At 44.7% G+C, this 25,279-nt stretch overlaps 2 protein-coding genes across 4 annotated transcripts; one reads left to right on the top strand and one right to left on the bottom strand.

Moving 5' to 3' along the window:
- Positions 1-499: 499 nt before the first annotated feature.
- Positions 500-16,795, bottom strand: acsl1a (acyl-CoA synthetase long chain family member 1a). Of its 3 annotated transcripts, XM_061829432.1 has the most exons (22): positions 8,321-8,479; positions 8,156-8,198; positions 6,911-7,117; positions 6,472-6,586; positions 6,330-6,394; positions 6,149-6,250; positions 5,815-5,914; positions 5,563-5,738; positions 5,197-5,229; positions 5,030-5,081; positions 4,869-4,942; positions 4,441-4,518; positions 4,008-4,142; positions 3,783-3,917; positions 3,574-3,669; positions 3,431-3,503; positions 3,256-3,344; positions 2,491-2,607; positions 2,254-2,397; positions 2,062-2,163; positions 1,915-1,986; positions 500-656 (listed from the first exon to the last, which is right to left on the bottom strand). In XM_061829432.1, the coding sequence occupies exons 3-22, from the start codon at positions 7,103-7,105 to the stop codon at positions 516-518; spliced, it is 2,094 nt and encodes a 697-aa protein (XP_061685416.1). In that variant the 5' UTR covers positions 7,106-7,117; positions 8,156-8,198; positions 8,321-8,479; the 3' UTR covers positions 500-515. The 3 variants fall into 3 exon arrangements, with proteins under 3 accessions (XP_061685416.1, XP_061685417.1, XP_061685418.1); XM_061829433.1 differs by lacking the exons at positions 8,156-8,198; positions 8,321-8,479 and adding an exon at positions 16,727-16,795; XM_061829434.1 differs by lacking the exons at positions 8,156-8,198; positions 8,321-8,479 and adding an exon at positions 7,804-7,905.
- Positions 16,796-21,637: 4,842 nt separating this feature from the next.
- On the top strand, positions 21,638-24,381 carry helt (helt bHLH transcription factor). Its single transcript, XM_061830917.1, has 4 exons — positions 21,638-21,664; positions 22,147-22,251; positions 22,401-22,497; positions 23,891-24,381. Exons 1-4 carry the CDS (start codon positions 21,638-21,640, stop codon positions 24,379-24,381), a joined length of 720 nt encoding a protein of 239 aa, XP_061686901.1.
- Positions 24,382-25,279: the final 898 nt, after the last annotated feature.

Genomic DNA, 25,279 nt, shown 5'->3' with positions numbered 1-25,279 from the left:
TCCCAACTCAAGCACAAAACGGCAAACAAAAAGAAATATTTTATACATTATTATACAAACGCAATGTGATTTCAACAGGTAGCGTCTCAATTCCAAACATCGTGATTCATTGTTAAGCCGACCGAGTCAAGCTAAAACGTACCAGGCCACGTGGCCGACAAACGGGAATGCAAATTTAGCCAAACAATACTCGTGTATATATTATTATTATCATAACATTAGGCCCAGTTCAAATATTATTCACCTTTTAATGACATTCAATATCCACTCGCATGAGAAAACGTGGGCTTACACAAGTTGCACTGTATTTGCACCGTTTGCCTGATAAGCCTTCCTGCTAGGATAAATAAAACCGCTCACGTGATTCGGAGCCCTGTTGAGGAAAGCTTCGTTTTCAAAAGAAAGATGCTTTTCAAACTCAGCACCGCTATCAAAAACCACACACACACAAAAAAGTCCAGGTTGGCTCTGGCAGACATGTTCCCATTCAAGTGTAACCTTTCCGTGACCCTCGCTTAGCCCTTAACGCCGGCATAAAGTTCATCGATCTGCCCCCTAAAGTGACTCCGAAGTTGTGCCCGCTTGGCCTTCAGCGTTGGGGTCAGCAAGCCGTTCTGCACGGAGAACATTTCCGGATGCAACGCGACGTCTCTCACCTGCAGAGACGGAGGGGGGAAAAATTAGGGAGGCTACACACGGTGGATAAGAGGCTGATTTTGTTGTTTATTTGGTTCAAATGCATAGGGAAGTGTGCCGTTCGTTGTTTCATATTTTAAATCAAGTTGCACTAAATTGTGAAATTTTGGAATTTTTTGAAAATGACTGTATTGTACAGGTTAATCTCAATAAATTTGAATATCATGGAAGAATCCCTTTTTCACATTGATAACTAAAACTCATACACGATGCATCCAAAAAAGTATTCAGTGCTTCACTTTGTCCATATTTTATGCTACAGTATTATTTCAAAATGGATAAAATTATTTTTTCCCTCTTAAAACAGACAACATCCCATAATGGTAACCTGATTTTTTTTTTTTTTCAAAAATTTTAAAATGGGAAGAAATGTTTTTTTTAATGAATCATGTTCAAAGTATTAACAACCTTAAGAAAAGCCTGTGATAGTCATTTACATATGTTTGAACCAAAAATGAAATTAGTAAGATGAAAAAATAAATAAATATGGGGGGTGGTTGTACAAGTTCATCATTAAATCTGATCGTGGAAGAAGCTATTTTTCACTTTGATAACTAAAACTCATACACGATGCATCCAAAAAAGTATTCAGTGCTTCACTTTGTCCATATTTTATGCTTTTGCATAATTTCAAAATGGATAAAAAAATTTTTTTTTCCTCTCAAAACAGCCACAACCCATAATGGATTTTTTTTTTTTTTTTTAGGAATCACGTTCAAAGTATTAACAACCTTAAGAAAAGACTGTGATAGTCATTTACATATGTTTGAACCAAAAATTAGATTAGTAAGATTTAAAAAATAATAATGCGGATATGGGGACTGGTGTGTAAAATATTGAGGAGCAGAGACGATTCCAGTTTGAAATTAAGGCTAACATAAAATGTTCAAAAAGTGTTGCATTTTCAATACTTTTAGGTTAAATAAATGTGCAATATTTTCTGATTGATTGATTTTGTTTTTATAATTTTAATGATTGCAGCTAACAATAATTTGCAACTCAGCATCTAAAGGAATTTGGATTAACATTACACGAGGAAAAAAATGTTTTGTAATGTCAAAATTGGCCTTGTTGAACATTTTATAACACAGATTTCCTTTTTTAATAGAACTGCTGATATTAACCTGTCTATCATATTCTTATTTGAGATGCATCCGTAAATGGATATGGATCCAATAAATCATATGCGTCAAACCGGTGAAAATTGTAAAAACTCACCTGTTCAAAAGACTTGAGTCCGGCTTCTTTGCCCAGCCTCTGAAGGTCCTCCAAAATGGCGTCCTTAACATCCTGCCAGCGATCACAACAAACGTTAGCAAAGTGAGACGAAGCGTTTCCGGAATTCTGTCGGCAAAATAAACCCACTTTGCTCTTGCACAAGTCCAAGTAAGACCCGGTGATGCCTCGTCTCTTGATCCAAATGGGTAAAAAGTCAGGATCGGGCACCACGATCCCCACCAGGCACGCCTTTTGAATTCAACATCAAGTCAAGAAACGGATCATGTTTCCTCGGTCGGTCACAGAATCAGAATCGTCTTTCTTTGGTGCAGCACTCGCCTGCAAGCTGTCGCCGTGCACGAATATCTGGGCCACCGGGTCGCTGCGGCTGTAAACGTTCTCGATTTTCTCCGGGGCGATGTATTCTCCTTGCGCCAGCTTGAAGATGTGCTTCTTCCTGTCAATGATCTTCAGAGTGCCGTTCTGCCAACGACGGGTTGAGACGCTTTGAAAGGGAACCTTCGTCGTCGTCGTCGGTCGTCCCCCCGTGCATACAAATTAAGGTCCCGCGCTTACCGGAAGCCATTTCCCCACGTCTCCCGTGTGCAGCCATCCGTCTTTGTCGATGGCCTCCGCCGTGTTCTCGGCGTCTCCCAGATATCCCAGGAACACATTTGGTCCTTTGACGCAAACCTTACAAGGGATCAGTGGCGGACACGGTTTCAACTTCATGTTCTGTAATCCTGACATCGTGCTGTGAGTATGATGTAAAATGCGCGAAGCACCAAATGTTTTGAACGTTGAACAAATTGAAGTTAGACCACCATTAAGAATGGAACGTGTTCAACCGGTCGTGACCGAAAGAACAAGATCCCGGATACAAGCGGCTGAAATGAGTTTCCTCCTCCGCAGGGTGTCCGGGCTCTCCCTTAGAGTACGGGTGAGAAACTCGGTCATCTGGGAGGGACTCGACTGCTCCTCCGCATTGAGAGGAGCCAGATGAGGTGGCTGGGGCACCTGATTCGTGAGGTGTTCCGGGCACGTCCCACCGGAAGGAGACCCCGAGGACGACCCAGGACACGCTGGAGAGACTATGTCTCTCAGCTGGCCTGGGAACGCCTCGGGATCCCTCCGGAAGATCTGGAAGAAGTGGTTGGGGAAAGGGAAGTCTGGGCATCCCTGCTGAAGCTACTTCCCCCGCGACCCGACCCAGAAAAGCGGTAGATAATGGATGGATGGATGTGTTCAACTACTGTATATCTTTAGAATGTCTACGTATTGTTCAGCCAAAAGTGATGTTAGCATAGCATGAAAGGTATAATCAAGATATTGACACTGAACCTCTCCTTCGTTGTTGGCTGCCAGGTAGTTCATGTCTACCACATCCACCAGTTTGATGGCGTTGCAGGGTAGAGGAGGTCCGACGTGACCTAGAAATAACACACAAGATGCTTGTTTCGTCTTCATTGGTTCACTTTGAGAACCAGCGGTGCCCCGGACCGGGAGGCGCCGTTACCCGCTGTCCAGTCGCCAGGCATCGACATGGAGCATCCCGCTGTGCATTCGGTCTGGCCGTAGCCTTCGTAAAACTGAAGGGAAGGTCGAGCGCAGGGTGTGAGCGACGATCGTGGAAAGTGGCGCCGTCGCCGAGCGGCTCACCTGACAGCCCAGCGCGACCCGCAGGAAGGTGAGCACGGGGGGCGACACGGGGGCGGCCCCTGTGAGCATCAGCCGGACGCGGCCGCCCAGACTCGCCTGCGGGAGGAAGTAAACGAGAAACGCTGAGGCCGGCGCCATGCCTCCAACGTGTCGTGTCTTTGCACTTGGACTCGACTTTGTGACTCGGTATCAGCGATTTGGCTTATCACCTGTACTTTTCTGAAGATGAGCTTATCCCATATGCTGTCCCTGCGGACCACGCCACAATTCAGCTCCGACTGCTTCCTCCGGAAAGCCAACTCAAGCATCCATCTTTTTAGCGGTGTGTTGGCTTGGCTAAATATCTGCAGATGCGAACACGGTTTGGCGTCAGCGCTTTTGCCGCAGGCGCGGTAGCACAAAAGCCCACGGGAGGATCCAAAATGCGACGCAACCTTGTCGAACATGCGGTTGAGCAGACGTGGCACCACAGGGAAGAACGTCGGGCGCAGTTCTTTCAGGTCGTCCATCAGGAGCCGGATGTCGCCTTGGAAGAATCCGATGCGAGCGCCTTGGATGAGGACGACGCCCTGACGGAGAAAGTTTAAACCAGTTCACCTTTGACCTTTCATTGGACTTGGATTCATCATTAGAAGAAGCAGTGAGGAAGACAGGCCTTAGTTGGGCAACTTTAGCAGTTCAAGCGTACAGAGTCAGAAGGTTCAGAATCCAAACCGGTGAATATTAGCGTTAAACACAACCGCGCTGTTGTAAAAGTGACGATGAAGCAAATTGACATCCAGGTCTTTGCTAGACCGACTCCAAGCACTCTCGGAATTCTACGTTTGATTTCTTTCGGAAAGATCTCAGAGTCCGTCAGTGGCATACCTGCATAACCCTCTCAAACATGTGAGCTAGTGGCAGATACGATATCAGAATGTCACGGCAGTCCAGCATGCAGTGCACCTGTAAAGGACACACACAAAACACATGCGCATGGCGTGGTTAGTGACGAGGGGGGTTTGGGGGTGCGGGGGCGTACCTGCACCACTCTCTCTAACATGTGAGCCAAAGGGAGGAAGGAGATGTGCACATCTTTGGGAGTGGTCTGGATTTTGCCCTGACGTCATACATACGACAAGAGTGAAGAGTAAGCATGAAGATGATCTGGGCAGCGTACTAGACGGGGGCGTGGCGTGGGGACGGGGGGGACCTGGTACCGTCGTGGTCACATTTAGAGTTTGGGGATGGATCTTGAGATTTTCTGATAATACCATAGCAATAAAATGAAAAAAAAAAAAAAAAAAGCCCTTTACCTCTGTTATTTTGAGAAAAGCTGCAGTGTTTGAGATGATATTTCTGTGGGTGAGAATTGCACCCTTGGGGTTTCCTGAAAATAAATAAATAAATAAATAGTTTTCTTTCCCCCAAAAGAAGCGGTGGTGTCAAAAGGTTGCAACTTTTTGGGGCGATTTACCTGTGGTTCCAGATGTGAAACAGATTAGCGCAAGGTCCTCCGGTTTTGGTGGCTGTAATCATGTTACACAAGATAAAACTAAAAATGAACAAATACTAGTAGCCCGTTTAACCTTTATATTGTATTTTGCTTAAATTCGTGTTTTCTACCAACGTGCTTCTACTCACCTTGGGGTCCTGGTAGTTTGCTTTACCCAAGCCCTGCAAAACAGTCAAAATGCACTCTGAGAAATTGTCAAAACCTAAAAATTCCGTTTTCCAGCTTCCGATGGCCAAACCGAACAATGCGACTTCTTCTTATCTGTCAGGTGACCAAAGACCATGTGACCACCCCTGAACGTTACTTGCGACAATGCACATTTTGCAACCAGAAACCTACAACGCAGGAAGGAGGAAGATCGCCAACAAACCAAGATGTCCTTTGGCATCGCAGTAAAAACAAATTCTCTGTTCACTTTAAAATGACAAAACATCCAATTCAAATGTTCATTTGCTACGTGAAATGAAGGGAAGCTAGTAGTTAAATCTTCAAACCTCAAACTCCTTCAGGCTTAAAATGTCGACTCCGCACGTCCGTCCTCGGGTGACCAGCTCGCCATCGAACGTCTCCATCACCACGATCGTCTTCACCGACCGCCGTCTCTCGGCGAAACAGTCGAGAATCATTGCGGCTTTTTCGGGGACGTCGCAGATTACCGTGCTCATGGTGGCTGAAGAACACGCGGCAAAATGAACAATCGTCCGTCCCCCCGTGGCCCCCAACCGTGGCAGAAACACTGAATGCACCTTTATCGATGATGTAGCTGATGGCCTCTGCGCCGAGCGTGTCGTACAGCGGAACGGCTACGAGCGAGTACGTGTAGCAAGCCAGCTCGGAAATGGTCCACTAAATAAACGACACCAGAAGCGCGATTGGCTAATCGATCGAAGGAATGCAGTGAAGTTTCAGTTTGACCAGTTCGCCACGCGTTTCTGTCCTGGCGACTCAGCACAGCATGGCCAATCGGAACAAATTGGATCTTAACCAGTAAATGATACGTGGTTGACACTGAAGGTTCTACTGCGCTATGTTTACATTACAGGAGGGGAAAACCCAAAACAAAACATGGATCCACGTTACCTCTGGTCTGTTCTGGGCGAAGATCCCAATGAACTTGTCTCCTGACTGAGAGTGACCCTTGTGGAGCAAGGCAGAACCCACGTTCTCGGCCCGGTCTGCAACCTGTGCCACGCACAAAAAACAAGGTTCTCCGAATGGTTTTGGGTGGGACTTGTTGCCTCTTTCACGATGGACACCTCACCTCTCTGTAAGACTGCCACTCGTAAGGCTGGTTTGGTTTTCTCGCGCCTAAACAAGGTCCGTTCTCTAAGAGACAAAGCGGCGCTTGGCTTTAAGGGGCGGTCCGGTAGCGAGCGTCGCATTCTGCTGATAAATCAACTCACTTGACACTCTGAGCCCTCGTAGGAACGCGTCGTATATCGTCTTTGCGTCGCTGTAGTAGTACGTCATGTGTTCATCGCTCTTGTTGAGCGTTGACCTTCTTGCGCCTTCTTCGCTCTGATGGAGAGAAAACACAGAACTGCTGGGAAACCCCGTGTGGAAGAATCAAAGGTGATTCTATTTCACACTTTTCAGTCTTTGCCTGCGACTGACTGACAACTTGTCCGAGGTTTCTAGTACCCCAATTTTGCCTTGCATTGGAGCAATGCTGCAAAATTGTTTCGCAGTTTGTGTGACAGAGTTGACTACTTTTGGCTTTTCTCGTGGTTTTCAACGCGTAAGTTGATGAACGCACCCTTTGTCTGATGGTAGTCGAGCTACCCAGTAGTGATGCAGCAAAATTGTAACTCCTGCTTTTTGCTGGGAAAGCAAACCACGTACTAGCATTTCCACGGACTGCATGGTGAGGTCGCAGAGCGGCTCGAGGGCTCGGGGCCTGGTGGAGAACCAGTAGGTGGCGAAGGCGGCGATGGCGCCCATGCCCAGCAGCGTGTTGGTGGGAAGGCCGCGGATGTACTGGCGCAGGTCGTCCAGTTCCGGAAGCCGCAGCTGTCTCAGGACTTCCTGAGCCTGCATGGCTGTCGTGCGCTGCGGTCGGAGAAAGCGGAGCACGCTCATATTTCAACTCGGAGGCAAAATTCAAGCAGTTATGAATTCAAAATGTGCACCAAAGGGAGATTGGCTCAGATATTAAATCCAGATTGCCCCAATCTTACAGTTACAAACGTGCCAGCATACCTCATTCCAGATCCAAATGGAATGAGGTTCCAAATATGAATTTGCATGAGATTTGACGGTTAATTCTTGCCCTTCCTGTTACGCTACTGTTCAAAAGTTTGAGAGGGGATGGGTAAACGCACTCTTGTGTATACACGTACGCACTACCGCGCCGGTACGCCTTGTTTCGGACATCCCGCCGCTACACCAGACGCTAATGGGTCGATAAACTGCCGCCGCCGCAGTAGAAACAATTGACTTCTCACCTACTTCTATAATTAAACACGGATACTGTGACCGGTTCACGCTGGGCCATCGTGATTTGGACTTTTGTATTTGTTGTGATAGACCCTCGGCTCACACCCTCAATCACAAATGATGCAGCAAAGTTTGAAAACAGATCCTGAACAGAGTCCGCCAGTCACCTCTGAGCCTGACCAGCAAATGTCCACACATTGTTCAAACAAGAAACGCAATGTGCTACGATTTACTCCAGCAGCAGCAGGGGGCTTCGAGCACTTAAAACGTGGCGACAAAAGTCAAATGTTCGTACTCACAGGTCTGCAACGTGTAGTGAATGAGCGCTAGCAGCTCCTTCTCAAAGTGTTCCGAGTGCTTTCAATGAGGAAGGACTCCGTGACTTCTAATAGACCTCTGAGGTTCTCACACTATGAATAGCACGTACACGCCCCCTCACGCCCCTCCCAAACAGAAACACACACACACACACACAAACAGTCATAGCTAAACCTCCCAAAGACCAGCACAAAATGAATTTGGTTACTCGGTCTATAAATCTGCATCTAGAATGGGAAAAAAAATGACATTTTCTCGTTCTTGCCTTCTCTTCTGAGAACACAACAAACAATTGTTGACTGAGTAATTGAGTTGACTTATTCTAATACTGACCTGAATTATTAAATTCAATAACAGGTTGGAAGATAGAACAATTCTGAAAAAAAAAAAAATTGTGATTCATGCTCTTTAATGCCACTCCCACTAAACGTAAAGCAAAGACAATTATACTTTGGGTATTTAAAACATTGACATAAACGCTAACATAATGGGAAACACCATAGACAGGCAATGGAATAGCATCGCTGTTGCTTAGTTCTGAACCATCCATCCATTTTCTTTGCCGGTTATCCTCACAAGGGTCGCGGGGAGTGCTGGAGCTTATCCCAGCTGTCAACGGAGAAGAGGCGGGGTACACCCTCAACTGGTCGCCAGTCAATTGCAGGGCACATCGAGACAAAGAGCCGCACTCGCAATCACACCTAGGGGCAATTTAGGGTATCCTATTAATCCATTCATCCATTTTCTTTGCCGCTTATCCTCACAAGGGTCGCGGGGAGTGCTGGAGCCGATACCAGCCATCGGGCAGGAGGCGGGGTACACCCTGAACTGGTCGCCAGTCAATCGCAGGGCACATCGAGACAAATAGCCGCACTCACAATCACACCTAGGGGCAATTTAAAGTGTCCAATTAATATTGCATGTTTTGGGGATGTGGGAGGAAACTGGAGTGCCTGGAAAAAAAAAAAAAAAAAAACAGGCAGGCACGGGGAGAACATGAAAACTTCACACAGGCGGGTCCGGGATTGAACCCGGGACCTCAAAACTGTGAGGCCAACGCTTTACCAGCTGATCCATCGTGCCGCCTTAGTTCTAAACCTTTAGGCAAAAAAAATAAATAAAATATTTGAACACAAATGGTGCCACAAGGCACGTAGACATTACAATGCTCAGTGGTGTACAGTCTTCATCCTCTGCAAAGAGACACCAGTTCCCCCAAGTGGCCAAGGCGCATACAACAGAGGGTGCAGCACAACGTCCATTGAATTGAAGCAAAAATCAATTTCTAGACCGTTTAATTGCCATTGATGTTTTAATAAAGTACAATTTCATACAGAAGTATAAGTTGTACTTTCTTTAAAATCATAATAATAAAATGAGTTAATTTTTTATGGGGCATATGTAAAAGTAAGTACTAAGTACTACTGTTAGTAAAAAATAAAACCTTTTGAATGAATTGCCACAGATGCGCCTCACAAACCCTCAACCTTGCGGCTATCATGATACTGTCCAAATGCTTTGTCTTCTCTTCTCATGCTTTCTTTTGAAACAAAGAAGATGGCAAATAAAAAGCGAGAAATGTGAATATCAGAAGTGCTGAGGCCGACTAATGCGGGTTTTTACATCTCGCCCTATAGTCTACAGGGGAAATGCTAACATGCTAGCAGGTTAGCATGGGGTTTCTACATCTTGCACTGGATTCAGGCACCATTTTGAATGAGATTGAATGAAATCCTAACACGCTGGAAGTTTCTAAGATAGCACACAGCAAGCTGAGCAGCAAAAGGATCTGTTCGTGTAATTTTTCAATTGAGAATTGACCAAATACTAACTTTCCACTCGTCGGTATGCTAACGCTAATCAATGTCCTGACTTTGCTTTGACGATGTTTGAATCGGTTAATAAACGTTGAAGGATGAGGATTTTTTTTTTAATGGATCTTTTTGAAATTTTGACATGCTTCCAAAAAGTGGAAGTTGTGGGTTTTTTCCCCATAATTATGTAACATTAAAAAAAAAAAAAAACAACTGATAGCCAACGTGAAGGTTAGCGTGTCTTTGTACGCTGACCTGACCCACAAGCGCATCATCGGGTCGTCATACTTGGCCGAGCCTTATTGGAGGCAAAAGGTACTTTGACGAGCGTCACCACCTCCGCTCTCCGTACTTGGCCCGGGAGGACGGCCAGCCAATGAAAGAGCCCCCCTGCGTGTCACCCCATGCTACACATCCTCACTCGTGACCTGGAGCAGAAAGTGGGGGAGAGGGGACAGCCGGGACAGCCGGGGTCATAGCAAACAACGCAACGGCGAGATGGCCTCAGCTAGCACGCAAACACAGATCTCAAAAACCAGACAGGAAGCCGCAACGTTCAAAAACACACACGTACTGCGACAATACGTGGGGAGGGGTCTCCAAGCTACGGTCCGGGGCCATTCGCTACATGCCTGGCACATACAAAAATTAACAACTGACACTGCTTGTGTTGTTGTTGTTTTTTTTTGCACTCTGCTACTTTATGCGGAAGAGAAAATAGTCATGATGAATAATTTCATCTCACTTCCTTGTTTCCCCCTCAGAGCCTCGTCATATCTACAGTACTTATTGTATATACATACCGTAATTTGCAGCCTACAGAGAGTACCCGGTTATAAGCCTCACCCAGTACATTTGTCGAGGAAATACCATTTGGTACATGCATAAGGTGTAAAACCTGCAAGTGGCCACATTGAAAAACCATATATTTACAATGAAAGAGTTTTACATCAGCTTAATATAGCAACAACACAGTAGCACAAACGGCCAAAGTCACTGAGACCCGGCAGTAACACACCAGCAACACGCTAGCGTGGCGCTAACGCTAGCGCGGCACTAACAGGTACGGTTAAAAAAATAATAATAATAAATCTAGGAGACGCGGCAGTAACACAGGAGCAAGATGCTAGCGCGGTGCTAACGCTAGTGTGGTGCTAACAAGTCCGGTTAAAAAAAACAATAAAAATCACTGAGAAATGGCAGTAACACGCTCGGGCAAAAAAAAAACAGCCGCGGCAGCTATACAGTAGCAACACGCTAGCACAACACTAACAGGGCCGGTTAAATATAAAACATACCTAAATCACTGAGACGCAGCAGTAACACAGCAGCAAAATGCTAGCGCGACACTAATGTTAGCACGGTGCTAACAGTGCCAGGTAAAAAAAATATGCTGGTAAAAATCACAGCGACATGGCAGTAACACAGTAGCACCACGCTAGCACAGCACTAACACTAGCACAGCACTAACGCTAGCACAGCACTAACGCTAGCACAGCGCTAACAGGGCTAGTTAAAAAAAAAAAAAAAACATAAGTAAGTAAGTATTAAGCAAGACAGAAAAGTAAAAAGTCGCCAGAAGAATAAATACTTAAGTCCTGTTCAGATGCATGAAAAACGTATTTAAGTACGGTACGACGCCGTATCAACTTAGCACTTTAATTTATGTGACAAACTGTTTACATGCTTTGTGAGGTGCTGAGGTTTTGGTTATCTTAACGCAGTCCAATGACATTTGAGTATTAAGATTTTTTTTTTTAAACATTTATTTCCCCACTGATGAAACAAAACCATAAAAAAAACAGAAGATGGCTACTAGTTCCATTTTGTTACCCCATAATATTGGGCGGTGTGCAATCAAATATTAAAAACAAATTGACTGTTCTCTTCAACTATTTATGTGCTACAAAGATTTTGATATACGACTTAATGTGAGGGCGGCACTTAAAGTAAAGTCTTGGCCTCACTGTTCTGCGGTCCCGTGTTCGATCCCGGCCCCGCCTGTGTGGAGTTTGCATGTTCTCCCCGTGCCTGTGTGGCTTTTCTCCGGGTGGGCACTTCGGTTTCCTCCCGCATCCCAAAAAACATGCAACATTAATTGAAAACTCTAAATTGCCCATAGGTGTGAATGTGGCTGTTGGTCTCGATGTGCCCTGTGATTGGCTGGCGACCAGTTCAGGGTGTACCCCGCCTCCTGCCCGTTGACAGCTGGGATAGGCTCCAGCACTCGACACTTGTGAGGATAAGCGGCGAACAAAATAGATGGATGGATGGATGGACTTAATGTGACATTTTTGCTCTGTGCAAACATATTTGAGTTTTCAAAAAAAAAAAGAAAATTGATATATATTTCAGAATTGGACTGGAAACTGTCAATTTACTTTAAAATTTTTTTCTTAGATACATAACGAGCTTATTTTGTTGTTGTTCTTGCAGGATCAGTAGCAACACCTGCACTTTTCACATATCTGAATTTTATATTCCATGTATCATATCTTGAGAGTTGAGAAAAGAGAAGAGAAGGCAGCAGCGAGGCTGCGGTTTACTGCAGCCGAACTGCAATAGTTCTGGTCGGCGCCGCGCTCACGCCGGCGGGTCCTGACCTCCCAGATGAAATAGTACACCTCCGGTCACATGGTCGGAGCGGAGAAAGACACTCGGCGTATGCCGCGGAGTGGGGGAGGACGGCGGGTTTCGATAAGTGGGCCAAAGGCCGTTCGCTCGTCATTTGCTGCGAAGCTAAAACGTCTGCGAGCGCGACCCGTGGAGGTCGCGGACCGGCCCGCTAAAAGTCACTTTAGAGTGGAAAATGCCTCAAAACGGCTGGAAGTGTTCGAACTGTGTTCGATTGAGGGCGTATGAGAGTATGACTGCAAAACTTCATTGTGAATAAAGGACAACAAAATGTTCTGACGGTTTAAAACTGCTTGGGGGAACTTTATGAGGTTGTTCCTCGTCTCCAGACAGGCGCCATCCTCCGCAGAGACTCGGTCACATGAGTCCTTTAAATTAAATTTCTGTTCATTTTCCGAATCCTGACTCCGGGCGAAATTGTTTCCGCTATATTTGCAGTACCCGCTCTGTGATCGTAACGTGTCAACACAGGAAGCAGCCATTTTTTTTTTTTTTTGCGGATGACCTCAATGGGGAAGGTGGGCTGCTCTTGAGAAACGACCGCAGAGTTCAACCCTTTTGCGTGAAATGAAAGCGACGTCAGTGTTCCGCAAAACAAAACAAAAAAAAGTATTCATTCTGCCGGGTAACTCATCCGTCTCGCCCAACAAGCTTTACGTAAAGCCTTTCATTCACATAAAATTTGAACGTTAGTTACAAGCTAACAGAGACGCGCTTATGCTCTTAAATTCACATGTTGTCAATCTGAATGTGCTAAATAAATTAGTTAGCCTTAGCATAGTTAGCGTTTTTGTAACTCACCCACTGAAAAAAAAAAAGAAGACTGGATGGCTCATTGGGCACCAAAACTGAAGTCGCCATCCGCCATCTTGATACTCCCAAAACAAAGATGCCGACCTGTGCAGCGAGTTTCGTTGACTGTGAGAAAACATTCCACAGGTAAGTTAAAAAGATTTACTTTGACACTGTTAAAGTTTGTTTGTAAAGGTTTTTTTTTTTTTTTGAATTTTCTGATGAGCCTAATTCACTTGAACAAAGTTTTGATTACGGTTGTTGCTGTTCACTCTCAGCTTCACCTTTATAGGCCGATGGTTTTTCGCGAAAAAATAATGTCAATATTTTCCCAAACTTCATCAGTGGATAAGCAAGAAAACATATTTTCTGTGAATTTTTTTGATGAATTTCATAATACAGAACTCTGCACATTGAATTTTATTATCAAATGCGAGGAAAAAATGTTTGAAATTTTCTGTCTGAAATAGGACATCACAGAGCGTTTAGCATGTATTTTCCCATTGCCAGTCCTTATTTCCAAAAACTGATTGACTTGAAATTTGTTTTTATGATAAAAAAAATCCTTAGTACTTTGCTATGTTATGATGACAGTGCTTGACAGCGTATTTTGGGAAAAGTTAACATGTCACGGAAATCGGGCCCTAAGTAATATGCATACTTGGTCGTTACAGTGTTCTATGTCTTTCCTTTGCACTTTGCCTTTTTTGGCTCACCAAGTCAAATTAAAAATCCTTCGCGTTACCAGAACTGAAAAAAATGTCAAGCTCACACAACCAGTTTTAATTCTATATGCCAAACTGAGGAAAAACCCTGTCATAATCCAACCTCAAAACCATGTCCTCCACACGTTTTGGGAGTACCAAGATGGCGGCCAACTGGCTTCAACCAATCAACATACTGTTTTTCTTTTTTATATATATATATATATATATCAGAGAACTCAGCTCACAACGTGAGCAAAGTGATGTGAAAGTCTTGTTTTGCGGAAGTCAAACTACAAACGGCTCTAGCTCCTAAACCACATGCAATGTAATGTGATTTATTTTCTTCTCAAGATGAGCACTATGCAAGTTAAAGGGAATTCTTTTTTTTAAGATCACATCTTAAAACTGTCTGTAACAAAAAAAAAAAAAAAAATCACACGTCTCTGGCACCATCTCATACCTCGAATATGATTTTTAATGAAACCACAACGTCTGAGGAAAAAACAACCAATCGGAACGAGGACACGTAACAGATGAGGTGTCAATCATTTGCTGTGTGCCGCGGGAGCTTTGCTCAAATGATGGCGGGAAAATCCCCCTCCAGAAAAAAAAAATAAATAAGAGAGATCGCTTGTTTGCTAACAGCTAAGCGCAAGACTAGCAAACAGAAGCAGACCAAAGAACTCCTCAGGCAACTGAGGAGTCTGACGCCACACAGAATTAGCTTCATATCTGCTCAACAGGTAAGTTTATTCTCTCCCTTTTATTTGATTATACATTCCTTCTCCCGCTCAAAACAACTTCAAACTGATCATTTTGTGTTACCAATACGGGTCAAATAATTATTAGCAAGCTATGCTAAATGCTTGTCTCACAGTGAAAGCCGATTATCAATACCCAGATGTGATTAGTATGATGAATGAAAGATTAGTAGAGGCTAGACTCTGGACAAGTGAGTATTTGAGAGAAACTAAATGGTTCCGTTCTTGAAAAGTAAAGTGAAGGTCAGTGGGAGCAACATTGTGTCTTTGTAGATCTAGAGCAGGGCCGTCAAACTCATTTTTCTCGCGGGCCACATTGTTGTTTCGGTTCCCCTCAGAGGGCCGTTGTGACTGTGGAACAAAAATATTTATCGTATTCATCATCAATTTATGAACTGGTTTTGGAATCAGAAAATCAAGGTTAATGTGTTATTCAACTATTCATGTTTGGTAACACAAAAATGCTTGTAATATCTCAACTTTATCATTTATGATATATGACCATTTGAAATTTTGGTACAGATTTTTAAAAGAATCATGGAAATTGCCACTCTAGGTTTGGCTTCACGGGCCACATAAAATCATGTGGCGGGCCAGATCTGGCCCCCGGGCCTTGAGTTTGACACCTGTGATCTCAAGAAAGCCTATGAGAGAGTACCAAGAGAGGAACTCTGGTAATGCATGCGCAAGTCTGGAGTGCCAGAGAAGTACAGTATGTTAGGTTAGTGCGGAACAGTGGTGAGGTCCTGTAGGGCTGACAGAGGAATTCGAGGTGGGGGTGCATCAGGGATCAATCTTGAGCCCCTTCCAATTTGCTGTGGGAATGGATAGGGTGACAGATGAGGTTGGACGGGAATCCCCTTGGACCACGATGTTCACAGATCTGCAGCGAAAGCAGGGACCAGGCGGAGGAACAATTAGAAAGATGGAGGCACGCACTGGAAAGGAGAGGACGGAAGATTAGCCGAAGTAAAACGGAATATATGTGGGTGAAGGGGGAAGAGAGAGGCTACAGGGAGAAGAGATAGCGAGGGTGGGGGAAGAGATAGCGAGGGTGGAATACTTCAAATACTTGGGGTCAAAAATCCAGAGCAATGGTGAGTGTGGTAAGGAAGTGAAGAAACGGGTCCAAGCGGGTAGGAAGAGTTGGCGGAAGGTGTCTGGTGTTGTAAGTGACAGAAGAGTTTCCACTAGGATGAAGGGCAAAGTTTATAAAAGAGCCGTGAGGCCGGCCATGATGCACGGATTAGAGACGGTGGCGCTGAAGAAACGACAGGAAGCAGAACTGGAGGTGGCAGAAATAAAGATTTTGAGGTTCTCGGTCGGAGTGAGCAGCTTGGATAGGATTAGAAACGAGCTCATTAGAGGGACAGCCAAAGATGGATGTTTTGGAGACACGGCACGGTGGGGCAGCTGGTAATGCGTTGGCCTCACAGTTCTGAGGACCCGGGTTCGATCCCAGCCCGCCCTGTATGGAGTTTGCATGTTCTCCCCGTGCCTGCGTGGGTTTTCTCCGGGCTTTCCGGTTTCCTCCCACATCCCAAAAAACATGCAAGATTAATTGGACACTCTAAATTGCCCCTAGGTGTGATAATGAGTGCCGACTGTTTGTCTCGAGTTGCACCCCAATTTCGTATCATATTCATATCTTGCACCATTCAAGTTGATTTACATGACCCGCCACGTCACAGTAAACACATTAATGTTGCTCTCTTTTCCCAGTACGCTAAAACACGTGGTTGCCTGGCAACTGGGCTCACCCAACCTAAAAAAAAATGGAAAAAAAAGCCCCATATTCAAATCATAACCAAGCTTATGGAATTTACTGTTTGAATTTGAAATTCTGACAGTCATCCTCACTTTCGCTAAGCTCGTCCCTCCCCCCCCCCCTTTTTTTTTTTAAATGTTTAATAAACTTTAAGTCCAGCGTCAATACCAGAAACGACGAGGACTCCTTTACCCGCACTGAAACCCCCAAAATTGAGATTTTTTTTTTTTTTTTTTTTTAGCATTATTATCATGGCGAACCAGAAGCTGAACCATAGCACGAAAAGAGGAACGTAACAGTTTGTTTCGGTATGCAGCACAACGCCGACTTCCACGAAGCAAGAAAAAAAGAAAAAGAAAAAGAAGAAACAGGGACCGTCATGTGCTAAATGTGTCCCCTGAACGCGTCAAATGCACGTTTGTACACACCCGAGACCGATGGAAGATCCGGAAACTCCTGAAAGAGAATTTTCGAGGCGACTGCCAAGTGAGGTCCAAAAAAAAAAAAAAAAAAAAAACAACCCAAAACAATCACGCAACTTTGGGGAATTAGCCAATCAGAAGCCGCGTTACTCCACCCCTCGCCTGGAAAGTTAAGAAGAGGGCTCCTATTGGTCCGTTGGCCAAGGCCTCATTATCTTTATTTGGCACTTGCCGGCCACTTTATTAGGTACGCCCCAAGAGGCAATGGTTCGAATCCGCAGTGTTTTTTTTTTTTTTTTTTTTTTGCCCTCTCATGCATTAACAACCACATGAGCCACATTTGCATGATGTAAAAAAAAAATACAATTAAATTCAAAACATATTTTGACTCGCAAAGATGATGAAAACAATCCAAGGCGTCCCCTCGCGTTCACGACTACTTTGTACTTGGACTCGCGTCGAGCAGATTCCTGGAGCCTTTATCAGTCCATCGCCGCCATGGAGACGCCGGACTTGCCTCGGCTTGAGCGAGGTCCCGCCTCCCCGGCACCGGCATCGCGTACCTCGGTCGGACCACCGGGACCACCACGAGCGACCCGCAAGACACGCAAGCAGCTACCAGTACCGTGGAAAGCCATTTGAGCAGTTATTTAAGGCCCATCGGCCCACTACTAGTGCAACCTTAAACTGTTTATCTTTAATTTCCAATACAGTATGTGCTGAAAATGTTTTACATAAAGTTGTTTGAGCGTCTGTTCGAGATCCTTCATATACATGGACGAGTATCTTCCTTGTCCTCACTGGTAAGACAATTATAATGACTAGGATGCACTAGTAATCTCACTATAAAGGTTTTCCTTCCAGTACTAGTTGCACGTTTGACCCACTACCAAATTTAAGCGAGGCCATTTGAGCGTTTATTCAATACCCCTGAGTTTCATCTTAACGTATGTACTAGTAAGTGCTTTGTCCTGCTCATCATACTCGTAGGGCAATACACGTGCTACTAGTGAGGCAAAACTGTGTTTATTCAACATCCTTAATGACAAATAAATGTCCAAACGGCTTGCCATCAGCTCTTTTATTTGTGCACTCACTCCAGTCGTCTTGCCACTCTGGACTAGTATCTGCACCATTTGCACAATGGACACTTTTCCAGATTATCGCACTACTACTCATCACTCTAAACTGCTGACATTTCTTGAAGTCTCTGTAATTGCTCTAGAAGTTATTCCAAACTGCTTTAAATTGCTAGAGCACGTATCAAATAAAAATTATTGTGATTATGATGAATCGAGATCGTTGATATGTACTAGGACTCTTTGTCTTCTCTAATATGACAGCTTTTAGCTTTTTTTTCAATCATTGAATAGATGCTCAAATGGCTTTTTTAGCCATGATATCCATCTTGAGATTCGTGTACTAGTGCACTCTTTGTCCTCGACTTTATAGCTTGGGACCACTTTACTAGAACTCCAGTACATGATCCTAGTGACCCAAAGCTATGCACTAATTCACAGCTTTGTGCTACTACTGTATTACTATGAATGGCACTCTAAAATTCTACCACTTACTGTAACGTTCAACACGTCACTAGTAGCACAGAGATGTCAACTCGTGCAGTTTTGCCCGACTAGTAACGGCGTAGAGGTGCTTTTGGTGCTCTTGTGTCACGTCGGCCTGACGGTGGCGCCCCAACCTCAAGAATGGGGAGCGTGTGGAGGGAGGGGTGAAGGGACCTGGGGGGGGGGCGGTTGGGGTCACCACGGGTCACGGAGCAGTGCCTGACAACACACACACACACACACACACACACATTGCTCAGTTGAAACAGTTTTGCCCTGTGAGGACATTTTTTGCAATTATGTCTTTGTATGGAAGTTTACCGTGCTGCCAAATAACATAAGCAATACATGTTTGTTGTATTGTATTTCAGTATCATACCCCTATTTAATAAAATAAAATACATGTACAACACTGCAAAGTGGCTAGCAAGGATTTGTTTTCCGATTAAAGGCAACTTCAATAATTTCAATGGACTTCATTTGGGAATCTTTATGAATTCGTTATTACTTTATTTTAATTTAAGAATATTAAAAAATATTAGTATGATGGTGTTTATTGTTATTATTTAGTTTTTTATTAATATTATTAAACTATTTTTCACCATTTTTGTGTTATTGTATATATTATATTTGCCATTCCATTCTAAAAATATTCAATACTTTAAAAAAAAAGTTTTAGGAAAAGAAGGATAATTTACGTCAGCCCAATTTTTTTCAGTAAGGACTGCATGCATAATATGCACATTTGATAAATCGATCTTTTATTCCGCCATTCAAACATAAGCATTTGATACAGTGTGGAGCAAAAATATAACGTCATATTTTGATATTAATATTAGCATCATAGTTTTGGAGTGCTGTTTTGTATCTAAATACCCAACAACGCCAAATACTGAAGAAGAAGAAAGAAAGTCCTTTGCATGTATTAAATTTGAACGTGATCTGCACATTATTAAAATTTGTTCAGCTAACATATAGTATTTGATTATTTTTAGTATTTGATCATTTTTAAAGGTAAAAATGGGTGACAAAAATCATTCTTAGCACATTTTAATCGTGATTGACCGCAAAAAGTACTTCCACTGACTAACAGCATATATTTTTTAAATTTACACACACGTAACATTTACATTCTGTCGCATTAGCACAATTAAAATGATTCCCTTTAATAATCATTTTTGCCACACTGTCACCGTGCTAGGAAAAAGTCTTGTCCGTGATTTTGGGTTGCACAAGAATCAAATGCAGTGCCGGTGACGTCATTTCCCCTTCTTTTCTGCTTTCATCCTCCAATACGTTTTATGAATCACGTGCCACAGCTGTACGTGTTCCAATATTTTTTTCCCAATTTTTATTTTCCTTTCCTTTACTGTTAGGAGATGGTTTTAATGGCACGCCAGATCCAAACGCGCTGCAGGTCGACACTCTTACCCGTCCAAATGTAATTTTTAATATCCACTATAACACTCCGAAAATCCTAATCATGTCAGTTATGTTTTTTTTTTCATTTAAAATTTTTTTGATCTCGTCAAAGCAAAAAAAAAAAAAAGTTGAGTGTGGATTTTGTGGTGTGCAGCACACACGCGCGAGTGCAACAAGTGCACGCCCGCTGAAGTCTAAACACATTAAAAGAAAAGTGTTTTTCTTTCATTTTTTTCTCTCTCTTAAACAAGTGCACAGTCAAGTAATTGGATTTTCTGCCCTCGTCCCGCTCGCTCGCGCCTTTCTCTCCGCGGGTCTCCCCGAAAAGCAGCTCACTCCAAAAAACGTCTGCTGAGGCTTTTCTTTCACAACCTCCCCATGCTCTTTTTCAATCTTTCTTTCTTTTTTTGGTGGGTATTTTAATTCTTTGACATCGCTCGCGGGATCAAATACAGTCAAGCCGCTCGGCGGGCGAAGTTTTCTTTCTTTCTTCTTTTTTTTTTTTTTTTTTTAAATTTGGCCCATGAAAAGCCCCGTGAAAAAGGCGAGACTGCATGCGAGCCGCCTTGGTTTTTTTTTTTGTGTGTGTGTGTGTTTTTTTTTTTGGGGGCGCGTTTGGGTGCACGCATACAATAAACCTGTTGTCAACCTTGCTCGCCGCAGATATTTTTGAAGCAAACGCACAATTGTCGTGCGAAACGTATTCAAGTATAAAATAATGCCCTTTGTTTGGAGAAGGGGGTCGGAAAAAAAAAAACTTTGAGGGCATTTAAGCGGCAGCCTTTGTGCGCCCCCGCGTTGGCGCATTCCCCGGGCGCCTTGAAACGCGATTGTTTCTCGCTTTCTAATGACATTTACCGGATCAAAACGCGCCGTTAATTCGATCAGAAGGCCTCACCCCTCGCAACAATGGCAGTATAATTTCTCCCAAAGTTTGTTAAGTTGACCGAAATTAGGCAAATGAATAGGGGTCTCCGGGCTCTCCATCTCGCAGGTGACGGCGGATAATGCGCGCTCGCACCAGCTGCATTCTTCTTTATTTGGGCCTTTTCTTCGCGGAGCATTATGAAAATTTAGGCCAACGAAACTATTCATGGCACTGAATAGACATTTTCTTATAGGATAATAGGATACAAATTGAGCCCCCCTGCGAAAAGGGGTCTCCAGTGGCGGCTCCTCGCGTGCGCCTTGACGCGGGGAGCACGCTCGTGTGCCAGCGGGGCCCGCGTGCACCTGCCGACGCGCAGACGCGAAATGCTCGACGGGAAAAAAAAAAAAAAACTCAAAGAAGCCCCCCCCCCACAAGCCCACCAGACCACAAGTCGTGTGCGCTGACTAAACTCGGCGGAACAGAGCCGACTCAATGGCGGCGGACGCTGCGTGGGAGTGGGCGCCACAACGCCACCAAACAAGCCATCGTGTGAGGGGTGGGTGGGTGTCACTAAAACACATCAAGACCACTTGCAGGTTCCTTTCTTCCCCCTTTGTTGTTGTTTTTGTTTTGGTTTGGTTGTTTTTTGGGCCGCGCGCTCATGTGAGCCAAAACCTTCTTCTCCCCCCGCCCTCGCGTCCTGGTTGCGAGCCCACCACCAATCACGTGGCCACGTGGGTTAACAAAGCCAGGTTAGCCCCCCTGACTGCCCACCTCTCTCCCCCCCCCCCCCCCCCGCCCCCCATCGCCACCCCACCTCCCTCCAAACTGTTACTCCAACTAAACACCCACATTTATCCCCGCGCGCACGGTTGCCTCCCACCCCAACCCTATCTAATCCCTAATTTCCATTTTCTCCAGGATGAGCTCCTCTTATAAGAAGCCGCCTTGTTTTCCAGCGTTCGCATTTTTATTTGGCTTTGCACGGCCTCACATCTCCGCCGCACCACGCAAGACTTCCCCACCCCGCCCTAAAAAAAAAACAACAAAAACTCCACTATGGCATCCAAAATGAAGGAACGAAGGGTAAGCGCGCCACGTGTCGACATTCTTCTCATTTTTTAATGTCGAATGATTGATATATATATATATATATATATATATATATATTTTACATTACGCGTCAAATGTTGCTTTTTATGGCGGTAGAATTCGGCCTCATTTTTGCGCGCAACTCCAGCGCGCCGCGCACTTTTTCTTTTTTCTCTCTCTCTCCCCGAACCCCCTCCCTCGGGTTGCACCTCTTTATTCACGTAGACCACCTCGAATTGTGCGAAACATAACTTGATGAAAACGTCCCACTCGAGTGGATTGACGTCGCCATGGCGATACGGCGGAAGAAAAACCTCCGTTAAGCTGTGCGTAAAAACGCAGCCTGCGTGGCGCGCGCCACTGCGTCGGAGTTGCGCTCGCATCTCGACTCCGAAGTGGGGGGGGACGACAAAAGTAACCGATTCCTCCAAGGACGTGTTGTCCGACTCATCTCCGTGTTTTGCCTTCTTTTCCAGAGAACGCCCATTTCTCACAAAGTGATCGAAAAACGGAGACGAGATCGCATCAACCGCTGCCTCACCGAGCTGGGCAAAACCGTCCCCATGGCCCTGGCCAAACAGGTACCGAGCTTCTTCCCGACCGGTTTCATGACACCGGGATGCGCGTTCAAATCCCGGCCCCGCCTGAGTGGAGTTTGCATGTTCTGTACCACGTGCGCGTGCCGATTAAGAGAACCCCCCCCCCCCCCCCCCTCCCATCCTCTGTGCAGAACTCCGGGAAACTGGAGAAGGCTGAAATACTGGAAATGACGGTCCAGTATTTGAGGGCTCTCCACGCTGCAGATTTCCCGAGAGGAAGAGAGAAGGGTGAGTGTTGAACTCCACCAGGAGGCACTTTCATTCAATAATAATTGTAATAATAATGATAATAATGAAGAAATAAAATTTAAAAAATGACAAAACAGTCAGAAAGCCAGACAGAAGCTTACATTTGCGTGACTTTTACGCGCGCGCACAGAATTCAAAGCACGATTGCGCTATAGATGAATAAAAAAATTACAAATACAACAAGAAAGTCATTATTGAATGAATAATTTCGTAGTTTCTATTCTTTCAAAATGAACATTATCATTACATTTTTTTTAAATTAGTCCATTAGCGTGTGTACCTAATGAAGTGGCCTGGTGTGACTGCTGCCTGGACGTGTCCAAACTTCATCCATCTATCCATTTTCTTTGCCGCTTATCCTCACGTGGGTCGCGGGGAGTGCTGGAACCGATCCCATTTGTCAACGGGCAGGAGGTGGGGTACACCCTGAACTGGTCGCCAGCCAATCGCAGGGCACATCGAGACAAACAGCCGCACTAACAATCACACCTATGGGCAATTTAGAGTGCCCAATTAATTTTGAAAGTTTTGGGATGTGGAAGGAAACCGGAGTGCCTGGAGGAAACCCACGCAGGCACGGGGAGAACATGCAAACTCCACACAGGCGGGGCCGGGCTCGAACCCGGGTCCTCAGAACTGTGAGGCCAACGCTTTCCAGCTGTCCAAAGTTTAGTTTGAAGTAAAACTAACTTAGTTAACAAAATAAATTTTGTTTTAAAATAACAGACGGTGCTCACAATTTGCAACACACGAAAGCAACATTAAAACAAATTTTAGAAAAATGCAAAAAAGATGTGGGCAAGATGTAATAAAATAACAAAAATTTGGTTGTGAGTTTAAAAAAATTATAATTTAAAGACTCCCTCCGAGGCTCATTTTTTACAAATAATTGTATCATACTTGAATAATGTTACATAGCGGGGCATGCAAAAAACAATTGTGTATATAAAATTTAATAACACCGCATACAACGTTTAGACCAGACAGTGTGATATAAAAAGTGTCAAAAATGAGTTTTTGACACTTTTAATATGTTTTCTGATGTGTTGTCGAAGTAAGAAGTGGTTTTGAACCCTCGAAAATATCGCGATAATTCAAAAGTCGTAGTTTAAGCAGAGATTGCAAGTCCACGATACAGGCTGTGAAAAGCCTGATAAATTGTGTTTACTTTAAAAAAAAAAATAGGCAAGTTGTTGCTTTAAAATAAGAAATAAGAAAAAAAAAAGTAACAAGTATTACCCAGTGGTAAGATGCAACCGAATGAGACGTTCAAGCTCAGTCGGTCTTTTAAATTTGTCCGGCACGTCGACTTTTAGGCACCAGAAAGTCAAACTTTGCGGCTTTTAAAGTTGTTGTTTGTCCGCCGTCGCAGGCGAGTTGCTGAGCGAGTTCGCCAACTACTTCCACTACGGCTACCACGAGTGCATGAAGAACCTGGTCCACTACCTGACCACCGAGGACCGAGCCGAGACCAAAGACATCAAATACGCCCGCATCCTGGCTTTCCTGCAGTCCAAATCCCGCTCGGTCGCCGAGCCCGCGTTCGCCTCCGCCGCCGCCGGGCACGGCCCCGAGCCTTCGGACTACCCGGGCCACCGGCCGCGCTCGTCCCCGGATCGCCACGGCCCCGGCGAGCCCGCCGCCTACCAGCGGCAGACCCCTCCGGGACACCTGGCCTGGCACGGTTCGGCCCGCGGGCCCGCCGTTTCGTACCAGCCCGCCGTTGCATTGAGCGGGCACACGCAGCAGCACGGTGGCTACTTGTCACCGGTGCAGGGACTCGAACATCATCACTACTTCAATTTGATAGGCCACGCGCACCACAACACGTTCGCCTTGCACAGCGCGCAACACGCCGTGTAACGCACACGCGCGAGCACGCCAACTTGCCGCCTTGTTGTTGTTTATTTATATCAATGTGGATGATGGAGGTGGAGCTTGTAAACTGTACATGATGTAAATAAATCAATGATTCTTGTAAAACATATCGCTACATTAGCTCTCGCTAGCAAGGTAGTCAGCTAGCAAGGTAGCCAGCTAGCTATCAAGATATCCAGCTAGCAAATGAGATTGATTATTCATCCCACAAGGGAAATCAGATTCTCAAAACAGTAATATTCACAAATATACATTACATTTATTCATAATAGAGGAACCATTGACAAATTAAAAAAAAAACAACTCAACTTTATTTGTACACCACTTTAGCAAGTCAGCTAAACAAAGTCTATATCAAATGTCCTGTTCATAAAACATAAAATGCAATGATTCAAATTTGGGATGGACGAGTGCCAATCCCGGCCTCGCTTGAGGGTTGCTGATAGCAGCCACCGATGCAAATCAGGCATTGAGAGAGTCTTCCTGGCCAGTAGTTGGCGCTACACTGTGGCGGTTCGGCACGTCGGCGAATAATCTTGCGTGGCAGAAAGTACAAGTGGTATCACTATCACTGAGTACATGAGGATGAATACTTGTACTGGTACTGGTACTGGTACTGGTACTGGTCCGGAAAGATGTGGTATTGAACATCCCTAATCAAAATAACTAATTGTACTTTCATAACTAACTCCATCCATCCATTTTCTTCGCCGCATATCCTCACGAGGGTCATAGGAAGTGCTGAAGCCTATCCCAGCTGTCAATGGGCAGGAGGCGGGGTACACCTTGAACTGGTCGCCAGGCAATCGCAGGGCACACCGAGACAAACGGCCGCACTCGCAATCACACCTATGGGCAATTTAGAGTGTCCAATAAATCCATT

Source organism: Syngnathoides biaculeatus, chromosome 9 (assembly GCF_019802595.1).
Source record: "Syngnathoides biaculeatus isolate LvHL_M chromosome 9, ASM1980259v1, whole genome shotgun sequence".
NCBI lineage: Eukaryota > Metazoa > Chordata > Actinopteri > Syngnathiformes > Syngnathidae > Syngnathoides > Syngnathoides biaculeatus.
This window is presented reverse-complemented; position numbering and strand designations above follow the sequence as displayed.